Source organism: Megalops cyprinoides, chromosome 6 (assembly GCF_013368585.1).
Source record: "Megalops cyprinoides isolate fMegCyp1 chromosome 6, fMegCyp1.pri, whole genome shotgun sequence".
In the NCBI taxonomy this organism is placed as follows: Eukaryota; Metazoa; Chordata; class Actinopteri; order Elopiformes; family Megalopidae; genus Megalops; species Megalops cyprinoides.
In genome coordinates, this window is record NC_050588.1 from 41,284,575 (window position 1) to 41,307,135 (window position 22,561).

Here is a 22,561-nt window from a genome sequence, read left to right on the forward strand (position 1 = left end):
GAAGGCTGTCTGTGTGAAGTGTGACAGCAGCCCATCTGAGGCAATATCTGTCTGTTTGCTTATTTTTAGTTGGGGGAGAGGAAAAGCTGTTGCTTTCTCAGTGGCGAGATTTGCATATTAACAGATTTCAGATCCATCCCAACCAAAGCAGGGCCCAAACGGGCTGAATGTTCATGTGACACACAGCGGGTCACAGAGGGACACAGCAGGTTACAGAGGGTCACAGCGAGTCACAGAGGGACACAGCAGGTTACAGAGGGTCACAGCGAGTCACAGAGGGACACAGCAGGTTACAGAGGGACACACACACAGGAAGTAGACCTCACCATAGTCAGTCCCTCTCTCCCTCCCATATGCACCCAGCTCACTTATGACAGGACTGTTTGCAATAGGTCTGTCTGTGAGGAGAGCACAGTGGCAGCCATTACTAACAGGTCCTTACCATTCTGTGTCTTAATTCTGCCTGTTCCTACTTCAACCACTAAGACGGGAGTACAGTTCAGCTGATGTGTAGAGTCCCAGCTCTCACAGAGGGGCAGTCATCTCCTGACTAATACAGGCGTAAACTCTGCTGCTTCTACGGCCATGTTACACCATTTTCCCTGCCTGTGTCACCTCCTGCCACACCTGCTCAGCACAGCATCCTGTGCTGCTGTGACACGTTTCACAGTATCCTGTGCTGCTGTGACACGTTCCACCCCATCCTGTGCCGCTGTGACACGTTCTACAGCATCCTGTGCTGCTGTGACGCGTTCCACCCCATCCTGTGCTGCTGTGACGCGTTCCACCCCATCCTGTGCCGCTGTGACACGTTCTACAGCATCCTGTGCTGCTGTGACACGTTCTACAGCATCCTGTGCTGCTGTGACGCGTTCCACCCCATCTTGTGCTGCTGTGACGCGTTCCACCCCATCCTGTGCTGCTGTGACACGTTCCACCCCATCCTGTGCTGCTGTGACACGTTCTACAGCATCCTGTGCTGCTGTGACACGTTCCACCCCATCCTGTGCTGCTGTGACGCGTTCCACCCCATCCTGTGCCGCTGTGACGCGTTCTACAGCATCCTGTGATAAGCATCATGTAACGAAGGGCGAGAGCAGTCGCAGTCAAAGTCGCATGGTTGGTACCCCGTAGACCCAGGTTCGAGGCTGGGTGGGGTGACTGCTCTCGCCCTTCGCTACACATCGGTACGGTCTTTCACTGGCTGGGACTGTCTCTGCAAGTTATTTATTTATGTATCTATTAATTATCTGAAATTACTCAAATGTTCACTGAATGTCTCCACTGATTTTTTTGCGGCTTAATTAGAACATGTAGGAATGGTGCAGTAATCAGGCTGTCATACCCAGCTTTATGTTGCTGCTAATGAGGTTAATTGCTTAGCTCCCTGCTGGTTATGGAAGCCAGTCAAAAGTGAAAGTACCCAGGTAACATCAGATGTGTTTGGGATATGTTGACCCTTTCAGGCCCCAGTCAGGGCCTGAAAATATACTAGAAAAGTATGGATGTCTCTGGTTCATTGTAGTGAGAATGTTGAGAGGTTTGTGAATGTGAAGGCTGGCATTTGGGGTTTTCCCAGGGATTCTACAATGCTACACATTAAAAAAGTGATCCCCACTGGAAATGACCCTGTAAATCAATTTAGTAAAGATAAATAATATACAGTGCTTTATATTTCGAAATGACCCCTCAGCAATGGAAATGTAAACTGGCACAGTGATTGAAATGTTTGGGTGGCGATGTAGTATAGCAGTAAGGAGCAGGGATTGTAACTGAAAGGCTGTTGGTTTGATTCCCTGCTGGGGCACTGCTGCTGTACCCCTGGGAAAGGTACTTAACCCAGAATTGCCTCAGTAAATATCCAGTTGTATAAGTGTATAACAGGTAAAAACTGTAACTTATGTAAGTTACTCTGGATAAGAACAACTGCTAAATGACGGTTGGGTCTTGGCACTTACAAAACAAAAGTCATTTATAAAAACATTCATTTCTAGCTACACAACCAGTTAAAGAGGCTACAGCATTCTATGCATAAATGGGAGGATATGCTCAAAGGATAAAGGGTTTTGATTTGGGTCATACCAGTATTTTTCCCTCATGTACATATAATCTGTTGTGTCATGCATTTTAACAGTTTACGTGCCAGATAGTGTAACCACAGAGCTTTGATGAATGATGAACATCAGCACCAAATATAATAAAAAGAAAGTTTTTCTTGGTCAATGAATCTCTCCACGTGGCAGAGTTTTCATTGCTGCTCGCAATTCGACCATTTCCTCTGAGACTCCGGGGGCTTTTGGTCGGTGCTCAGATTTTCACAGGCCTGCTGCGGGTTTGTTTCCAGTTGCATCTGCAGTTCTCTGCTGTGCTGAATGGATCTTTCACAGATGGTGGCTTAATCTGAAAAGAAACAAATGAGGAAAAAATCTGCTGAGTAAGACATTTAGCAAAAATAAATGATACATTCAACCCTTTTCAGCTTTGTTTTAAAATGAAACGGAGGACAGAACCAAGGTTACCTATGAAAGCCTGGCAGTGGGTGCTGAAGTAGAGAGGATAGCAAAGGAATTATTCATAAGGCAGCAATAATATAGGCAAACTCCTCTTTGATCTGAAGGTATTTATGATCTTTTATTACTGCATGACACTTCCAGTGGCAGTAAAAACAGTGCTAAAAATACATGCCCTGTCATTTTCTCCCAGATCTGTCCTTAGCAAGCACAGCCAAACTCCACAGCCCAACTGTGAGTCTGGAGGCACACAGCCCTTCTTTCCTTAGAATAATTGATGTAACAGATCAAAAACAAGTGAAATGACTGGCATGGTGCTTAATAATAATAGCTACAGTAAGAAAGCCATCTCAGTGCAGTGAATCTTGTACTTCTTGAAGCACATTGCACTGAAAATTGGGAAAAAGATGTGCAGTTTGGCTAATTGCTTGAGTCCCATTTGCAGGTGATCCCAGGAAAAAGAAAGACATTGTCAACAGATGAAAGTGGTGCCCTCTTGAGTCCTTCAATAGTCAGAAGAACAACAGTCATGAGAGAAACAGTCATTAGAACAATAGTTATGAGAGAAACAATCATTCGAACAATAGTTATGAGAAAAACAATCATTAGAACAATAGTCATGAGAGAAACAGTCATTAGAACAATAGTCATGAGAGAAAAAGTCTTTAGAACAATAGTCATGAGAGAAACAGTCTTTAGAACAATAGTCATGAGAGAAACAGTCATTAGAACAATAGTCATGAGAGAAACAGTCTTTAGAACAATAGTCATGAGAGAAACAGTCTTTAGAACAATAGTCATGAGAGAAACAGTCATTAGAACAATAGTCATGAGAGAAATAGTCTTTAGAACAATAGTCATGAGAGAAACAGTCATTAGAACAATAGTCATGAGAGAAATAGTCTTTAGAACAATAGTCATGAGAGAAACAGTCTTTAGAACAATAGTCATGAGAGAAACAGTCTTTAGAACAATAGTCATGAGAGAAACAATCATTAGGATAGTAGTCATGGGAAGAGAGGGAGCAGAGCAGGAGTGGGGCTTTCTGCAGCACCAGCTGGGGCTCTGAAAGACTGGTGCACCATCTGTAAGAGAGAAAGAGAGAGAGTGAATGGAAACTGGAAAAGCACCTGTGATTGATTGTGGTGCTTTGTTACTGACACAGTAGTAGTTATCGTGGAGACAGTCAAATAATTCATAAGAGTTAAATGAGTAATTATAAAGCATTGTATGAAATTTTTTAAATAAAGGATTGCATAAAAGGACTGTACATTTGAACATTTCTCATCTGAATAATTCAGTTTTTAAAAATAAATGTTTTTAAAAATAAGATAATTAATTGTATCCATTCTTGTGTACTTTTGATGCTAGGACTAAATTGCTTACAAAGAATCAAATCATCCTGGCGGTGTGTGATTCTGATAAGCAGACTGCACTGAAGTTTCACTTCCTGTGAGTTGCAGTTATACTTTACTCAATGTGTGTATATGGTGACACCAGCCATGAAACAGTGCCAGTGGAACAGAATGCACTGAGTGTTTAGTGTTCAAGTGCTAAAATGCCCTAATAGAAACTGCTGAAACAAGATGTCTGAACTGCAGGTCTAGGCATATCACATGTATTATAGCATGCTCAGCTGCACTTGACAGTTTTTCCTGTGTCATCTTTTCTTAAACGGGAGAATTGTTCTTTCTCTGTTTGGTATGAATAAAACAGCTTCCTCTATGAGATTCCAGCAGCTGCCATTTCTGTTAAATAACAAGATCTAAACAGCAGAAAAGAAGAGAGGTCATGGCAACCGCAGCACAGGGAAGGGTAAACGGCCAATAGGAAACAGGCTCTTAGACAGTGGATTAATAAAATGCCTCAGTGGGTGGGAGACACTCAGAGATTAACAATCAATCTAAATGAAGAGGCTAGGATTGGTCTTTCAGAGTAACAGTGTACAGAGTAATGGTCTAAACATGCCTGAAGAGTGAAGAGTTATGTCCGCCAGTTTGGCCTATTTGCATTACTGCTGCCACTCTTTGAAAAATGCACTTTGTAATGTTTACTGCTACTGTGCATGACAAAGCAGCCACACAGGAAGCGATTAATAATGCCTGGCCTCCTTAGATCAAACACACAGTCCTCCATCATTCCTGTTTGTATTTCTGCGACAGTCTTAGAGATTGCTGTCTGAGGTTCTAGTGAGTGCTATTATTTGTCACAGTAGACTTATTCCATAATTCCCTCAGTACTTTCTCTTTGGTGGGATTTTTAGGGACAGAAATGTCAGCAAGTTCTGACTGTGCGGTAAGACTAATTCAGCTGTTTATGGCAGTTTTGAAACCTTATTCCTCCCTAAGAGCTGATGCATGAAAATAGCTGGGGCTGAGATGCCTCTCACCTTGAGCTGCAAACTCTAAAATGGCAGGTAGAACTCACCTGGGAGACATAACTTCCTCCATTAGAAGAAGGTGTTTAAATGCTCCACTTCTCATTAACACCATGAGTAGAACAACCAGAATAAGTGAACTTGTCTGTCCCTACTCATTAAGAGTCATTACAAGAGGATCATGGTCATTTCTCTGTGCCTGCAGTCTGTTGGAACCTAAATCATCTTATATGAATGTGAGAGCAATTTTTGCTCAAATATGTTTTCACTAAAAACAAAAAAGGTAAGAAGACAAACATTTAAAAGGTGAAACAAGTGTTGGTAAGAAGCTGACATGTCCAAATGTTCACCAGCCAGTTTTAGGAACACTTTACTGAACCGTAATGGCTCTGGTGTGTAAGACACTTAAGTGTCATCGCTTCTTAACGGATTAGAGTACCTGCAAGGTCCGAAAGGTCAGTGAAGCCTTATGAAGAGGTGTTGCAGGGACTGTAGGGCTGCAGTTTGGGACAGTGCTGCAGTTTGGGACGGGGCTGCAGTTTGGGTGCTGCAGTTTGGGACGGGGCTGCAGTTTGGGACGGTGCTGCAGTTTGGGACGGGGCTGCAGTTTGGGTGCTGCAGTTTGGGTGCTGCAGTTTGGGACGGTGCTGCAGTTTGGGACAGTGCTGCAGTTTGGGACAGTGCTGCAGTTTGGGACGGGGCTGCAGTTTGGGACGGGGCTGCAGTTTGGGTGCTGCAGTTTGGGACGGGGCCGCAGTTTGGGACAGTGCTGCAGTTTGGGACGGGGCTGCAGTTTGGGTGCTGCAGTTTGGGACGGGGCCGCAGTTTGGGACAGTGCTGCAGTTTGGGTGCTGCAGTTTGGGACGGGGCCGCAGTTTGGGACAGTGCTGCAGTTTGGGTGCTGCAGTTTGGGACGGGGCTGCAGTTTGGGACGGGGCCGCAGTTTGGGACAGTGCTGCAGTTTGGGACGGGGCTGCAGTTTGGGTGCTGCAGTTTGGGATGGGGCCACAGTTTGGGACGGGGCCGCAGTTTGGGACGGGGCCGCAGTTTGGGACGGGGCTGCAGTTTGGGATGGGGCTGCAGTTTGGGACGGGGCTGCAGTTTGGGACGGTGCTGCAGTTTGGGACGGGGCTGCAGTTTGGGACGGTGCTGCAGTTTGGGTGCTGCAGTTTGGGACGGGGCTGCAGTTTGGGACAGTGCCGCAGTTTGGGACGGGGCCGCAGTTTGGGACAGTGCCGCAGTTTGGGATGGGGCCGCAGTTTGGGACGGGGCTGCAGTTTGGGATGGGGCTGCAGTTTGGGATGGGGCTGCAGTTTGGGACAGTACTGCAGTTGGGGTGCCGCAGTTTGGGACGGGGCCGCAGTTTGGGACGGGGCCGCAGTTTGGGACGGGGCCGCAGTATGGGATGGGGCTGCAGTTTGGGATGGGGCTGCAGTTTGGGATGGGGCTGCAGTTTGGGATGGGGCTGCAGTTTGGGACAGTACTGCAGTTGGGGTGCCGCAGTTTGGGACGGGGCCGCAGTTTGGGACGGGGCCGCAGTTTGGGACGGGGCCGCAGTATGGGACGGTACTGCAGTTGGGGTGCCGCAGTTTGGGACGGGGCCGCAGTTTGGGACGGGGCCGCAGTTTGGGACAGTGCTGCAGTTTGGGACGGGGCCGCAGTTTGGGACGGGGCCGCAGTTTGGGACGGTGCTGCAGTTTGGGTGCTGCAGTTTGGGATGGTGCCGCAGTTTGGGACAGTACTGCAGTTTGACTGTTGCACATTAATGTCTTGTCTGGAGATGGTTACTCATCCAGAGTTCACCCTGAAGAGCAAACTGAGATTATCAGCACATTCTCATAAAATGCCATCAGTTCAGCAAACAAGCCCATCTCAACAATCAGCCAATTTTCTTGGCTTTTTATATCAACATACTTATTTTCCATGTCTGTGAATGTGTGTACATATGTATGTGAGCATGGGCATGTCCATGAACATTTTTGCATGTGTGTTCGTGAAGGGTTGTGTGTGCGTGCATGCATGTGTGCGGGGGTGGGAATGTTGGGGGTCTGCATGTGTGCATGCATGTCCGAGTGATACAGTGATTTATGATGCCTTTGAATATGCTCTGAGAACATTTCTCTGTTTGTCCCTATGGGGAGGACGGGGTTAATGGAAGTTGCAGAGATGCACTCAGATTCTGACACATGCAGCTGCAGTGTCTCTCTGGCCTGGGAGTTGATACTGGCATAGAGTTTGGCTCTATTCGCTCCAGACACACAGAGCACCCAGATGTGACCAGTATCACCAGCCTTCTCTTTCTTCTGCTAGAGGAGGTCAAGGCTCCTCTGAGACCAGCATCCCTGAGAAGATACAAACAGCTGACAGGCCCTCATTACAGAGCACAAGAAAGGGAAGTTTTTTATCACAGTGCTGAGAAGCCTGCTATATTTCTACCTATGAAACATTCAGACTGAAAAAATCAGTTTCATCAAATTTATGATAGCACTGGGCTCTGACGTTGAGTGTGTTTCATTTGTATAAGAAGAGAGCTGTTTGTGGACTCCTTTTTGAAGGTATTCTCAGCAAGGACATTGAGTATTGTAGGCAGAAGCTGTGAAAATCGTTCCATGGGTGTCAGAGATTGCATTCCTTTAACTTGCTTTGCATATTTGGCTTCCTTTTTTCCTTTTGCTACAGTTTACACATGTTACTGGTCTATTGCAGAGAAATATATACATATATTAGACAGTACAAACTAGTATGTAAGGATAGGATACATAGGAAGCTGCACTTTTCATGCTGCAGAAGGGTAAAAAAAACCCTTCATCAGCCACACAGCAACTATTAGCCAGCTAAAAAACCCACCCATTAGCCATGCAGCTAATATTAAGATGGCTGAGAACCTGCTTGCTAGCCATACAACTAATTAGCCATCTGTCGATATGTGCTTGTGGTCGTTTTTGACAAAATATTAAGAAAACAGCACCCTCAGACATAAAAATACACTGATATATGATGTGAATGCCACATTGACAGTTCATTCCAATCTGCACTCATATATTCCTACCTCACATTTGCTGAAGAGTGCTTCACAAACATACTTACGCACAGCGTTCATAGACTGAAACATTCTCCTGTATCTGTGAAGCACCGGTCAGCAGCCATCTGTCACACTGTGTGTGATGAGGGATAAAACCAAGGAATACCCCTTAGGCTAAAATTAGAATGCCAAGTGGAGTTACCAGTTTCTGACTCTGCTACACACACACACACATACACACGTGCTGGTGCATGTGGGTGTGTATGCAGACTACTTTTATGATTAATAAAAAAATAGTTCAAAGGAATGTATGCAACTCAAAAGGAGCTGGGATTGTTGGAGAGAGTTGCACCTCAATTCTCATAGTGTCTGTTCAGAATCCCAGTCTATGAGGGAAAACTGCTTGCACCAGTGACTGCTGTACCATATGCATCCAAACACAACAGTTCTCCTCCCTTGTAACTTTGGGATAAATCAAATACTTAGTAATGATCCCCTGTGTTTAAAAGACCAACACCAGTATAAATGTCTCCTCATCCTCTTCTTAACAGCGCTAATGAACTCTCTCATGGATCATTAGTACTGCTGCTAACAGCTGCCATCTGCTGTCTTTAAGAGACATGCTTGTGATGAGCAAAGTGAGGGTGGACCTGGCACAACAGGAAGACCAACACGTGGGGGCGGGTCATTCGAGATCCCCAGGCTGGTCTCCCTTTATGTCTCCTCTGGGTATGAATCACAAATCATACTTAATCTTTTATTACAATACCACTTCCATGAAGGGCCTTAACATCATTTTGCAGTGTCTGTCAATCACAGACTTACCAATCAAACCTTCCAGGTGAAACCTCTATGATTGTGTCAACACACTCTAGCCCTACCCACAGTGGGGTTAATGCCACATCACTGTCCTATCAAAGACAGGAATTGTAGCCTTTCTCTTTTTGCTTCATGCTGCATAATGATTTCTCCTGACTTATAAATCTGGGCATCACATTCAGCATCGGTCCCTGAGTAAGAGACAGGAAAAGGATGACAGGCTGTCTCTACTGACATATTGGCTAAGACGATGACACTCATATCATTTTGTTATATGATTATATGATGAATTCTTATAATACTGCATTTATTCTCACAAATAATAAGTATTTGTGAGAATAAAACTGTAGTTTAGAATGTTAAAGATCACATGAGAAAGCCAGATGCTACTCCTTTTGGCTTCTTACAGTTTTGCTGTGCAGCCCATTAAATGAAATCTTTGCAATATATTTTTATTTTGACAGCTGCAGTAAAATAGCACATTTAGAGAAGTTAGTTGTTTGACTCAGACCCCTGGCAGCTAGGGATGAGATCAGCACAGCACTATGAGATCTAAAGCAGTGTTAAGGTGTTACACACTGAAATCTAATGTACTGTTACAGTGTTACATAGGTCTACATCATTGCCTGGCATGCTGCTGTACTGGGCCCAACACCTGTGGAAGTAACACCAGCACTATAGTCAGTATTCCACTCTCATCACTTTTTAAGCAGGGAGGTTTAGCCTGACAATGCGTGACCCTCACTCAGTGTGTAAACAGAAGGAAGAAGGTTATCTTAATGGGATTCTATGTCACCCTGCTCTCATCCTCCTCTGATCAGAGAGGGGGCTCTGTTCCCATCACCAACACTGAGTTCAGAGGTGTCCTACCCCAGAATACAAATTTGCTTGAGAAGAGGTGTGTGTGAATTTTTCTCTGTGTAGCCCAACGAATTCCTGATTAGTGCTGCTGCTCTGTGCTGTATCTGCGGGGAGAGCACCTTTAATGATCTTTTTTCTGCTTTGGGCTTGTCTGTCTTCATCTCCCAAGCTCTGCGTTTGTACAGGCCCACATTACACTCCAGGATGCCAGCAGCTTCCAGGAAACAAACTCAGCTAATGACAGACCATTACGCTCACTTCACAATGGTGGGTGGGCTGTGGATTGGCGTAAGTGCTGGGTAAGCTGATTCTGGATCTGCGATTCACTCCTGTCTCCTGCAGGACCATGGAGAGCGCCCACACTGAGCACTGCAGGAGAGGAGCCAGCACTGAGAGGAGACCCTGCACATCTGTGCCCCACTTTATACGCGCACACACACGCACACACACTCTTTCCCCAACAAACACACATACCAATACACACATACCACTACACGCATGCAGCAATACACACACATAGCACACACTCTTTCCCCAACAAACACACACACCAATACACACACAAACCACTACACACATACACATACATATACACATACACATACACATACACACACACATACACACACACACCACTACACACATACAGCAATACACACACATAGCACACACACGCACACACGCACACACACACACTCTTTCCCCAACAAACACACACACCAATACACACACACACCACTACACACATACAGCAATACACACACAGCACGCACGCACACACACACACACACACACGCACACACACACACACACGCACGCACGCACGCACGCACGCACGCACGCACGCACGCACGCACGCACGCACGCACGCACGCACGCACGCACGCACGCACGCACACACACACACACACACACACATACAGCAATACACACACAGCACGCACGCACACACACACACACACACACTCTTTCCCCAACAAACACACACCAATACACACACACACCACTACACACATAAAGCAATACACACACATAGCACACACACATACACACACACTCTTTCCCCAACAAACACACACACATACACACACACACCACTACACACATACAGCAATACACACACATAGCACGCACACACACAGAGCACAAATGCACACACTCATTTATTTCTCCCTTTTTCTATTTGTATGAGCAATGTGACCTTTGACCCTCAGAGAGTGATCTCTGAGTTAAAAGGAAGGTTGCCACTGATCAGACTGGTGACAGAGACACAGGCAGCCCCCGGTGTTTCTGCTGCTGTGCTCTGCTGTTACGCTGCGTAACGTCGCAGGCTCGTTACGTTAATGTCCCTTTGCTCTCAGTGTTTTTATTCTGCTGCAGAGCACATGCACTGGACAATTTCTGCATTTCTGCATTTTGGTCGTCTTATCTTGGTGGGTTCACAGCCAGAGTTTCCTCCTCCAGCATGATTAGGGCTTTCGTCAGTTACTGAGTCAGCTGTCAGTTGTGAAGACTGACATGAGTGTGAAATACTGCCAGGTCACACTGTGGTTAGTGTTTCATTCATCTCTCTGTCAGAGTCAAAAACACCTGCCAAACTAAACTGAGCAGAAATTTAGCACAAGAAGAACACAGTGTAGCTTGATGTGTAAGGATAGTTTCAAAGTGTGTTCTCTGATCAGAGGTGCAGGTCAATCAGATGGACAGTTTCGGCTTCAGTTTGAGCTGAAAGCAGCCCTTGCATGTCTTGTGCTGTGTGGAGGCGGGTCCCAGCTCATGAATATGTAAATGCTGTTTTACATATTTAGCTCATCACCCAGTCAGCAGCAGGCATCAGCCATGGACACCTGTTGAATATTCAATATTTAATAGTCTGTCATCTCATTTACAAGTTAAACTATTTACATGGGTGTAACTTACAGTATATCATACATAATGTAAATGAAATCATATTCATTTTTGCATTTCTCTTCTCTATTTTTTTTCCTTTTGCTCCACCAAACCTCTCCTGCAAAGGGAATCAAAGTAGGGAATTTTGATTCATGGTGATAAAGGGGGAAAACAGCCATTAAATGTGTCATACAAGTGGAAGTTCTTTGTCTGGTTTGCATGTGGGAGCAAGGCAGGATTGGTGTCCTCAGGTCCTCAGAGAGTTCTCACCTGGCCACCTCCTGGTGGACCCTGTTCCACAGGAACATGTTTGTAGTCCAAGCTTGGAGCCTCACTGGTGTTTTTTCCAGTAGGGCTTGCTGATTTAGCACAGCTCAAAGCAAAGGTCAGACAGAAAATTATTCCTTTCTGTTAAAAAAGCATGAATTCCTGTCTAAAATAACTATACTTTGCCTTTGCGCACATATACATTTATAACATTATTTTAAATCCATGTATAGTATGTTTAAGAATATAATTTCAGTAGATTCCATGTTCATCCAATTGAACAACAATAATATCATCATCCCTGTGTGTAATTATTGTTTAGCTTGTAGATGTCATAACTGTGGAACTTCTAAGAATTTGCTGATGTTTTTTTCTGTATTCGGAGTTCATGTCAGAACTGTTGAAATACACCATGGGATTCTATAGCAGACAGACATCTCTCTGCAAACTGAACATACACAATCAACTTGAAATGTTGATCAGTAAAGACTCTATAGTAACAAGACATTGAAATCTATACAATTGTCACAGTGGATTCTACCCCTGTCACCATTGGAGGAACTCCTTAATTCCTTATCTTCTCAGTAACTGCAGTCACCATTGCAGCTCCTGAGGAGGGTCTCAGGAGAGCACACTGTACTGAAAATGTGTGCAGAAAAGCTGCTGAAGACACAGCCTAACAGAGAAACAGGAAAGGGCCCATTTGAAAGCAAGCATCACCTCAGCAGAACAGCTGGTGGAGCAATAGGCCCACGGCAGCAGCAGGAGTCCCTGACAAGTGAAGTGAATTTGTGAAGCCTGGGGGCCTTGAGCCTTCATACATAGTGGAGGAGTGTCCTCACTGCATGGGTGAACACAGGCCGCACGCACACACAGATCCTGCACAGGAACTGGTGTGTTCTTGTGGAAAGTGCTAAAGCTGATTTGCTTATATAAATAACCAGCTGTAAAAATGGATTCTACATATGAAGTCATGCAATCTCAGTAAGTCATCCTGAAAGAAGGTGCCCACTGTGCTGGTACTCTGAAGAGCGCTGAGAGTCTGGCCGTTATCAGTGTGTAATCTCATGTTTATTGTGGCTCTTTAGCCGTTGTGCTAGACAGTGTAATGCGGACCTGAGGGGCCATTCAGTCTAACGCAAAGTGTTTAGCCATCGGAATAACAAAAGGTTACATAAGTACACAACCAATATAAAAGCCATGCAGCCATCATAAAGTGAGATAAAGTGCTGGCAGCCCGGCCTCCTCTGCGCTGGGGACTCGCAGTGTCCCGGCAGCCTGGCTCCCTCTGCGCTGGGGACTCGCAGTGTCCCGGCTCCCTCTGTGCTGGGGACTCACAGTGTCCCGGCTCCCTCTGCGCTGGGGACTCGCAGTGTCCCGGCAGCCTGGCTCCCTCTGCGCTGGGGACTCGCAGTGTCCCGGCAGCCTGGCTCCCTCTGCGCTGGGGACTCGCAGTGTCCCGGCAGCCTGGCTCCCTCTGCGCTGGGGACTCACAGTGTCCCGGCTCCCTCTGCGCTGGGGACTCGCAGTGTCCCGGCAGCCTGGCTCCCTCTGCGCTGGGGACTCGCAGTGTCCCGGCAGCCTGGCTCCCTCTGCGCTGTCAGCCACACTCCAAGACCCACCCCTTGGAAGTATGTACATGAAAGATGGACCGCATGACTGGTACAGTGAAGAGACATTTAAATCACATGAAAATGAGCACATTGGAGGAGAGTGCCAGCCTGCAACAGGGAAATGAGGAAACGCACTCTGAGGAGCACACTGGAAAGCAATGTGTTTGGGCAGGAAGAAAATCACTTCAGATAAGGATGGCTTCTTTGCTGTGATTTTTGCATGGGGATAAAAGTCTGAATGAAAAAACCTGTGCCTGTGTTCACTCAGTGCAGATGAGAAACGTGGACTTCGGCTGCCTCCTCTGTCCCTTTCAGACCAACACCTGTTCTTTCTTCTGTCATTTAAACAAGCTCATTCTCACGCGTGAGTTTCGTCATAAGTAAAATTTAAAGCCTCATTTTCTCTCCTAAACAGTGTAGACCATCAGTTACTCTTATCAGACCCACTCTTGTTATATTTAGTTGATAACTGAAAATGAAAAATCTAATACTTTTTCCATTAGAGTGCTGTGCTGTGAAATTTGGAAAAAGTCTCAGTCTCAGGTGTCCTTACTACTGCAGATCCAATGAGCTCCTTCTGGTGTCTGCACATCAGTATACATAATATGCATCAGTGCTAAATATATATATATATACATATATAATATATATATATATATAATTTTTTTGTCATCAAAACTGTAGCTGTGAACCTCCCCTGACTGGCACCACTTCTGTTTATTCTCAGTGTTGGACTATAGCCCATTTCTGTGCTTCTGCACAGTTCTACATATCCCTCCCACAGCTGAAAGCTTGCCAGTAAATACACTGAAGGTTAGTACAGTTCTGTCACTACATGGTATCAGTCCTCGTTAACCACAGCTGCTTTGTCACTTTCAAGTTGTGCAAAAGCTCCAAGAGACACTGGCAAGTGTTCAGTATATAAACAGCTCCTTCTGCCCAAGATGTTTCTTTGTCACAGGTTTGCAGCATATCATAAAGGCCTATTTTTGCTTTTATATCTCAGAGAGTCATTAATCCTCCATGTTCAAGACAGCTCTGCTCTTCTGCACTGTGGGAGGGATCTGATTCTGCTCCAGAGGAGTAGAGAGTGCAGAGTTCCTGGAATTTGCAAACAAAGGGACAGATGCCTTCTGAAGTCAGAATCTCTAAACCGGGTCTGGTCCATAACATAAGCACTGCACAAAATGTCACTAAAATAGCAGAGTGGAAAACACAGATGATGCAGTACCACCACTGCCTTTTAGAGGAGCCTGTTCTGGTTTCCTCATTGGAAGTGCTGAATGCAGGAGCATTGTGTGACAGCTGGAACAGTTGTTATCTCATTGGTGGCATGAACTCAGCTCACACAGCAGCTAAAGCCACCGGAATCCTGCCTTTGTGCCAGGCAATCTAGGCAGCACTTAGCCAACATTGTGGAGTTGGCGTTCCTGCAACCCCACAGGTGAGTTATTACACCTGTGCTGGCGGGCGTACATTTACATTTACATTTATTCATTTAGCAGACGCTTTTATCCAAAGCGACTTACATAGGTTACAGTTCAGCGTACGATGTGAATGGCACTACAGACTGCATAGTATTCGGATCATGGTGGCACTGGTGTGTCACATGATTAAGCAAAAATACCAGCTGTCAATCACAGAGCTCACACACGTTCCTTCACTGTGATCAGGACTCATTTCACTTAAGGGGCTAACTGCTGAAGTGCTGGACTGATTGGTCAGCATGTCAAAGTGTAGATGAGACAAGTGTACTTCTGTAGGGCAGGTGATGGCAGCAGACCAGGACAGCAACATAGAAATATAAGAGGACAACACACATTGTTAGACCATAAGTTTAATGTCATCTTGTGCCCCTGGGATTGTTGATTGTGGAAGTTTGTGTTTGTGGACAATGAAAAGAGGCACAACAGGAATTGACCTGGATTTGTTTGTACATTGACTATACATCCTGGCCATTAAATTGGCCCTGAAGGCTGCCAGGCAGTGAGGAGCTGGGTTCACACAATTATGACTACCTGTGTGAATGTAACGGGTTTCTAGGACAGTGGAAAAGGTTTGATTTTTGTTGGTTTTCAGTTGCTTATTGACTGTCATTTTCCAAAATTTCCACCTGATTTGGCCTTTCTTTTTTGGCATCCCTTAGTACTTTTTGCTTTTAGCTTCATCAAAGTTATGTTTTAATAGCATTGTTATTGTGGACTGTAACTCCTCCAGCTAATTCCGCTTTGTCTGCCCCACCTGACAGCAAAGGGACAGCTGGAAACCTCTCTAGACAGAATTTTAGTATGAAGTAGCCCCATCTTTATCTTATTGAGGAATCTGACTTCAAAATAGTTGTTGCCATAGACCCATTATGACAAATTAACAAACGTAGGTCTTTCCCTGCACTGAAAAGCCTACAAAGCTCTGCTGAAGACAGCAGCCTGGTGCCACTAACTTTGCCAGTGAATGGCAGAAATAGACTGTATACTGTATATAAAACACTCCACAACATTGAATGAAAACTTTTTTTTTCATTAAATACGTTGTACTTTCTTCTTCTTCCCTGTTCTTGTGGAGTTAATGGTGGCTTTTTATGAAGGCAAATCAATCGCATGTTTTATGTGAAAGAGCCTTAGTTCTTAGTTCATGCAATTGTGTTTGTTTCTATTTATGTGGAAATATGGTTCAGAACACATCTCCTTCCAGCAGTTTATCTGCTGTGTTCTCATCCAACTTAAATGGACTAAGAGTAGATTGCATCTCTGGGATGTTCTACTCCCACACTTGGAGTCTCTGTGTATACTGAGTCTTTGGTAAATGACACTGTGTCCTGTGTCAGTGTTGCCAGTGAAGAGGCCAAACACAAATTGCATATTATCAGAATTTAATTGTATGTGTGACTATCAGGAGGGAGCTAGAGCCAACAGGAATCCTGAGCTGATGGAAGTGTTTAAATATAATTTCTCTCCCATTCTGCAGCAAACATTGCCCAGGCAGAAGTGCTGTAGACCACATGGTGGGTGGTGAGTAACTCTTTAGATCCTCTCATAAATGCAGCTGAAAGGGTTGGCTGCAGACCACGCTCCAGGGTTCCACTTTTCCCAGTACAAATGTTTTTCTGTTAAAATGGGAAGATCTATATCTGACAGAAAAGTATGTTCCTTTTGAATCTTTGCTGCTTGGTATTATTTTCTGTAGCCTGTAGTTCCAGATGTTCTGACTGAGCTGGGCTGTAGCATGGTGGAGCAGCACCTGCAGCCATGACTGAAAGCATGGCTCTGCTTCTTGTGTTTTGGTTCTTTGACTGGATTTATCCCCGATTGAATTTTGTAATATTTATGAAATTTTTAGAATGCAGTATGAAAACCTGTCACCTCTGGCGATACTGAGCATGCTGCCTTTGTACTTTACCTGTTAGGGTTTGGCACAACTGTGTTATCAAAGATTAAAAAAACACCATCGAGGGTGACCCACAGCCATACAGCCATTCCATCTATAAAATGCAACTGTTGTAGGAAATTTCTGCTCTGTTGGTGAGTCTGTCTCAGCTGTATGACCTCAGTCTGCATTCTCTGCAGCTTCCTTTCACACCTGCAGACCTTGAAGGAGGCAGTCACATTGGCTCCAGCAGCCCCACTGACTGAGCCCTTCATCAAATGCAATGCATTTGTGTTTCAAACAGCAGCAACCTTTTTTTAGGGAGTCATTTTCATTTTCTTGGCCCATTCATTTGAGAGGCCTGCCAGCTGGTTTCATTGTGATCCATTGTGTGGTGCGGGCAGCCTTGGAGCGCTCCACAGGCCTTTGTTTCTTTATCGATCGCACTGTGAGCACAGGGAAAGAACATTACCTCTTTAGCATAATAAATGGCATGGCTCAGCAACGCCTCTGCATTAGAAAAATAACACTGCCGTGGCTGAGAGCAGCTGCTGCATGTGCTGGAAACCTTCTCACAAAGTCTTTACTGGCAGCTGCATCTGCTGTGACCCTGAAGTCTGAGCCTCACTGATGCTCAGCATCACTGATTCTGCAGCTCAGCAGCACAGGGGCTGCAGGCATCTGGCAGTGAACCTTCTGAAAAGCAACACTTTCTGTTACGGGGTGATTAAACCAGAGTTTATTTTTTGTGCTACTTTTTTGTTGTCTTTCTCTTGCATACACCCAAAAATAGAAGCGCACACTATGCCTAGTTTGGAATCAAATGAATGATCTGTGGATGTTATTTCAATCCATATCAGCCACATCAGAAAGTATCAGTATGTTTGTTCTGCTCTTGGCAAAAGCAGCTCTTTCAAACCATGTGTCTGGTAAACAGATGTTATTTTAAAGGCATTCCTTACTGGGAAGGGCACAGTAAGATGGTTGTAAGCAGGTAACATGTGCTTAATTTTAGATGCTTCACTGTAAAGTCCCGGGTGCCAGTCTCTGGAGTGAGCAGGCAAACACCCCATTTGAGATTTACTGCAGCTCTCAAAAACTACTGCAGTCTTTATAGCTGGCTGATATTATGCATGACAGCCCCCAGCATCAGCCACTCTTTAAAGCTTGATTTCTGGTCTTCATCTGCAGCCGTGTGTCCACCCTGACAGCAGTGTGTGGGTGCAGTAGTGTGGGGTGCCGGGGGCAGCATTCTGTGTAAAAAGGAGATGTGTTACACAGAATGTTGCAGTGTAAACTGGGGGTTCAGAATTTGGCAGCTTATTTGGGCAAAAGTGACAGGCAGTCAAATGTATGAGAATTATACGATTCAATTTTTTTTAGCCAGACGATTAAGGTAATCTAAGACTCCTGCAGATATTCAGAGGCTACTAACATAGTTAAAGGCATCTGGGACAAATGCCATTTGTGTCAATAATGGTAAGCTGTTTCAAGACACATGGTCTGTATGATGACTGGCTGATGGTCTCTGAGTCTACAGTGAAAAATTTATAGGGTATCTGTTTATTGAGATGTTGATTAATGAGGGTCTACCAGTGACTTCACAAAATACTACTGTAACCATCACTAGTTTACCTCTTTTACTGTTTCTACAAGTACTACAGTTGCTACAAAAATCATAATATCAGTACTGCGGTAGAGCAGTTAAGGAGCTGGGGCTCAGAAGTAAGATTCCCAGGTTTACTCAGAGCAGCAGTCCTCAGGAAGGGCTGTGAGTGTTGCTTAGTGAGGCAGCGCTGATCATGGCCCGTAACACTCAGAGACATCACTGATCATCACCTGTAACTCTCAGAGGCAGCACTGATCATGACCCATAACAATCAGAGACATCACTGATCATTACGTGTAACTCTAAGAGGCAGCGCTAATCATGACCGGTAACACTCAGAGGCAGCACTGATCATCACCCGTAACTCTCAGAGGAAGCACTGATCATGACTGATCATGACCCATAACACTTAGAGATTCAATTCAATTCATTTTTATTTGTATAGCGCTTTTTACAACACAAGTTGTCACAAAGCAGCTTTACATTGTTCCCAGGCCTGAGACACCCTGAGAGCAAGCCTAAATGTCACTGATCATGACTGGTAACTCTCAGAGGCAGCACTGATCATGACTGATCATGACCAGTAACTCTCAGAGGCAGCACTGATCATGACCCTTAACACTCAGAGATATCACTGATCATCACCCATAACTCTCAGAGGAAGCACTGATCCTGACTAATCATGACCCATAACACTCAGAGATGTCACTGATCATGACTGGTAACTCTCAGAGGCAGCGCTAATCATGACCCGTAACTCTCAGAGGCAGCATTGATCATGACCGGTAACTCTCAGAGGCAGCACTGATCATGTCCTGTAACACTCAGAGGCAGCACTGATCATGTCCTGTAACACTCAGAGGCAGCACTGATCATGACCCGTAACTCTCAGAGGCAGCACTGATCATGTCCTGTAACAGGCAGCGCTGATTGTTGTGAAATGCACATCCTCAGCTGCTCCCTCTCTCTCTCTGTCTGTCCCAGGTGGTGTGTGTATCGCCCAGTCGGTAAAGATCCCCCGTGAACCCAAACCTGGCGAGTTCGACAAGATCATCTTCCGGCTGAGAGAGAACCCCAATGCGCGGGCGGTTATCCTCTTTGCCAACGAGGATGACATCAGGTGAGTGACCCTGAAATGGGTCTGTACCCCTGTGAAGACAATACAGCGATGGATCAGTGAGACTTCATCGAATCCCCCTATTAGCTGAACCAATCATAGGTTGCTGGTGAGGGTTTTTATGATTAGATCATCAGTGTTTATGATTGACAGCTTATTACTGGAATCATGAAGCCTCAGTCTCCCATAACTTTGATGCAGTATAACCTGAAGGGGGAATTTTTGTTGCTCACTTGGTTTTGGATAACCAGAGTTTTGGTAAGTTACTACATGACTGTGGCCTGGGAGCTGAGCGTAGCATGTCCATGACAGGAATAAAAGCGGATAAGGATAGAAGGATAAAAGATCTTAACTTTTCCTCCTTGAACAGTGATTAGCAGAGGAGTATATTTCATTGTAATGCTAATGCTGCTAATGGAGTATTTCCGTTAGCAGAGGAGTATCTCTCATTTGGCGACTTGGAGCAGTTTGATCTGTTTTCATTTCCCAGGCCCACCCCACCTGGGCCTCAGCTATTCCAAATCCAAGGCCATTATGGGGTGGCAGTGTAGTGCAGTCGCCATGGAGTCCCACGTCGTGCACTGCCATTGTACCTTAAAAAACATACTTATGTTTGTGTTTAAATATATCAGCCAGGACAACGGTATCTTATGTAAAATGCATAGTAACGATGTATAGTTTGGATGCAGTTATTCTTGCAACTGAAGGATTAATCGGCTGCAGGATCTGGCGTCAGTGTCACTGAACCAGAATAACATTGTGATCCTATTGTGGTTCAACATGAATCAACTGACAGTTGTCCAGATCAGTCCACAAAACAATTTAAGGTGCTTTTGAACACTAGCTGAGAGCAATGCAGTCCTCCTGAGAAAACAGAAGCACTTTTCTGCCTCCTCTGTGTGTTTTACTGCAATCCTCCTGCTGTGTTCAAAGTTTCTTTGTCAGTGCCAGCCTGCTGTATGGGAGATGTGCCCTCATTTGGCCCTGTTTGCCCACAGTGCCAGAAGTATGAGACATGGCAGAGTATGCAGGAAATGCACCATTCATGGGGAATTAGGGGGGCTATATTAAATCTCTGTTAAAACACATAAAATGAATGAAGGTATCTTCCACAGTTTTACACTTAGCACAGCATTATGGGATAGCTATGAACAGTAAGACTTAATGAACTCCCTGATCTGAGGAACTATGGTCACCATCACTTACTCTTTAGATAACTAAAGACACTCCACACATCAGAACTTCAGAGCTGAAAGCAATGAGTCATTACTGGTGAAACCCCTCTCTCCTGTTATTTGTCCTGAGGGCTGACCCTAACCCTAACCCTAACCCTAACCCTAACCCTGGGACTAATTAATTCATTTAAATTGTGTGTAAGACATTTCTGTTGTACCTCCAGCTACTTTATCCCAAGTAAACCTGAGCATGCAGAGATGCACTCTGCTAAGCAGTGTGGGATAGGGGTGATTCAGGGTCGTTCAGATAAAGAGTTTTAAAATGGGATTGTTTGAACACACGTGGGAATGTTGAATGAAAATGTACAGCAGAAAGCCACCCATGATTGGATTTGAAAAACATTTTTTCTAAATTCAAACTTTAATATAGGAGATGACTCATTACATGGTAACTATAATTATATTGAGGATGCCAGACTCAAAAAGGACACAGCAGAGCTGCTAGTCTGAAGCTTACAGTAATGCATTGTAATAGGATTAGAAACCAAATCAGATTTGTGGTGTTGGAAATCACAAATCAGTGATTGGAAGATGAGGCTTTGTGTTTTTTTGGCTTCTATTTTAGCACCTTTGTGTTTCTCTTGGTTTCTCGTTGGATTCTGAGAGCTTGTCTGGCTGTGATGTTCCTGTAAAGCGGGCCTAATCCATGACAGTGCCATTGTGACGGAGTACCATAAAATGTAACCTGAACTGGAATGTACAGACCATGACTGAGACATAATACAGTCAGTTCAGATTGGCACAGACACTGCGCACAGAATCAAAGACTCAGGACCAGCATACACATCCCTGCTCATAATTATTTTAAAGAACAACACCTATGAGCTATTGATTTTATGTTTGCATAAACATACAGTGGGATAAAACTAATTGTCTCAAAACTCATGCATTATTTTTCTTGTTTGTTTCATTTGTGAATGGAGGGATTTTATCTGACTTGGTTTCACAGGAAAGCCTGAACGATCATGCTGATTATGTGGTGCTGTCCTCCCGCTCCGCCTCCTATCCTTTCGGCGTCCTTGTAGGCACTTCCTGCTCTGTCATGCTGCTGTATGGCAGTGACCTGCCACTGCTCTCAGAGCGTATTTTAAGGCTGGGGGGGGGACTGTTCTCAGAGCATATTTTAAGGCTGGGGGGGGGGACTGTTCTCAGAGTATATTTTAAGGCTTGGAGGGCCACTGCTCTCAGAGCGTATTTTAAGGCTGGAGGGAGGGGGTACTGTCCTCAGAGCATATTGTAAGGCTAGGGGGGTCATTTCGGGGAGAAATGAAGCAGGTGCTAATTGGCTCCTTTGCGGCTCTCCAGAGCGACCAGATCTGTCCTCAGAAATCATTAGTACCATTCCTACCGTCAACAGGTAAGAAGGGCTGACCTGAGAGGATCCTCATGTCCCGAAAAGACCCCCTCTCTGTCTGTGTACTGTGCTAAAGAGGAAGCAGAGGCTGATTTCTTTCAGCTCATACATTTACATTGTCAGTGTTTTATGGATGTTTGCTGCTATTCATATGCTATTTTATGGAACACAGAGATCTTCCTCATCCAGGGTGAGAAGGAGGATCTTGACGAATCTCTCCCACTTGTCCTGCAGACGGCTTCTCCAAGCTGCCAAGAAGGCCAATCAGACGGGTCATTTCCTGTGGGTGGGGTCAGACAGCTGGGGGTCAAAGATAGCTCCGGTGCTGCACCAGGAGGATGTGGCAGAGGGGGCGGTGACCATCCTGCCCAAACGCATGTCTGTCAGAGGTACAAAGCAACTAAAGCTGGGAAGCTAAGCACAGTATAATGATCATTAATAAATAGATTGATACATTAATTCATGAATAAATTCTTAACAAGCACTTACAAATATTTTTAAAAATTTTTTTTAAATGTTTGTTG

At 44.9% G+C, this 22,561-nt stretch overlaps 1 protein-coding gene across 3 annotated transcripts in view; it reads left to right on the forward strand.

Annotated features, from left to right (window-relative positions):
• LOC118778909 (metabotropic glutamate receptor 4-like) overlaps positions 1-22,561 on the forward strand; it is a 94,265-nt gene that overhangs the window by 39,430 nt on the left and 32,274 nt on the right. For all 3 annotated transcript variants that reach the window (XM_036530704.1, XM_036530705.1, XM_036530706.1), the window contains exons 3-4: positions 19,316-19,451; positions 22,272-22,426. In XM_036530704.1, coding sequence (XP_036386597.1) covers positions 19,316-19,451; positions 22,272-22,426 — 291 coding nt within the window. The remainder of the gene's footprint in view (positions 1-19,315; positions 19,452-22,271; positions 22,427-22,561) is intronic.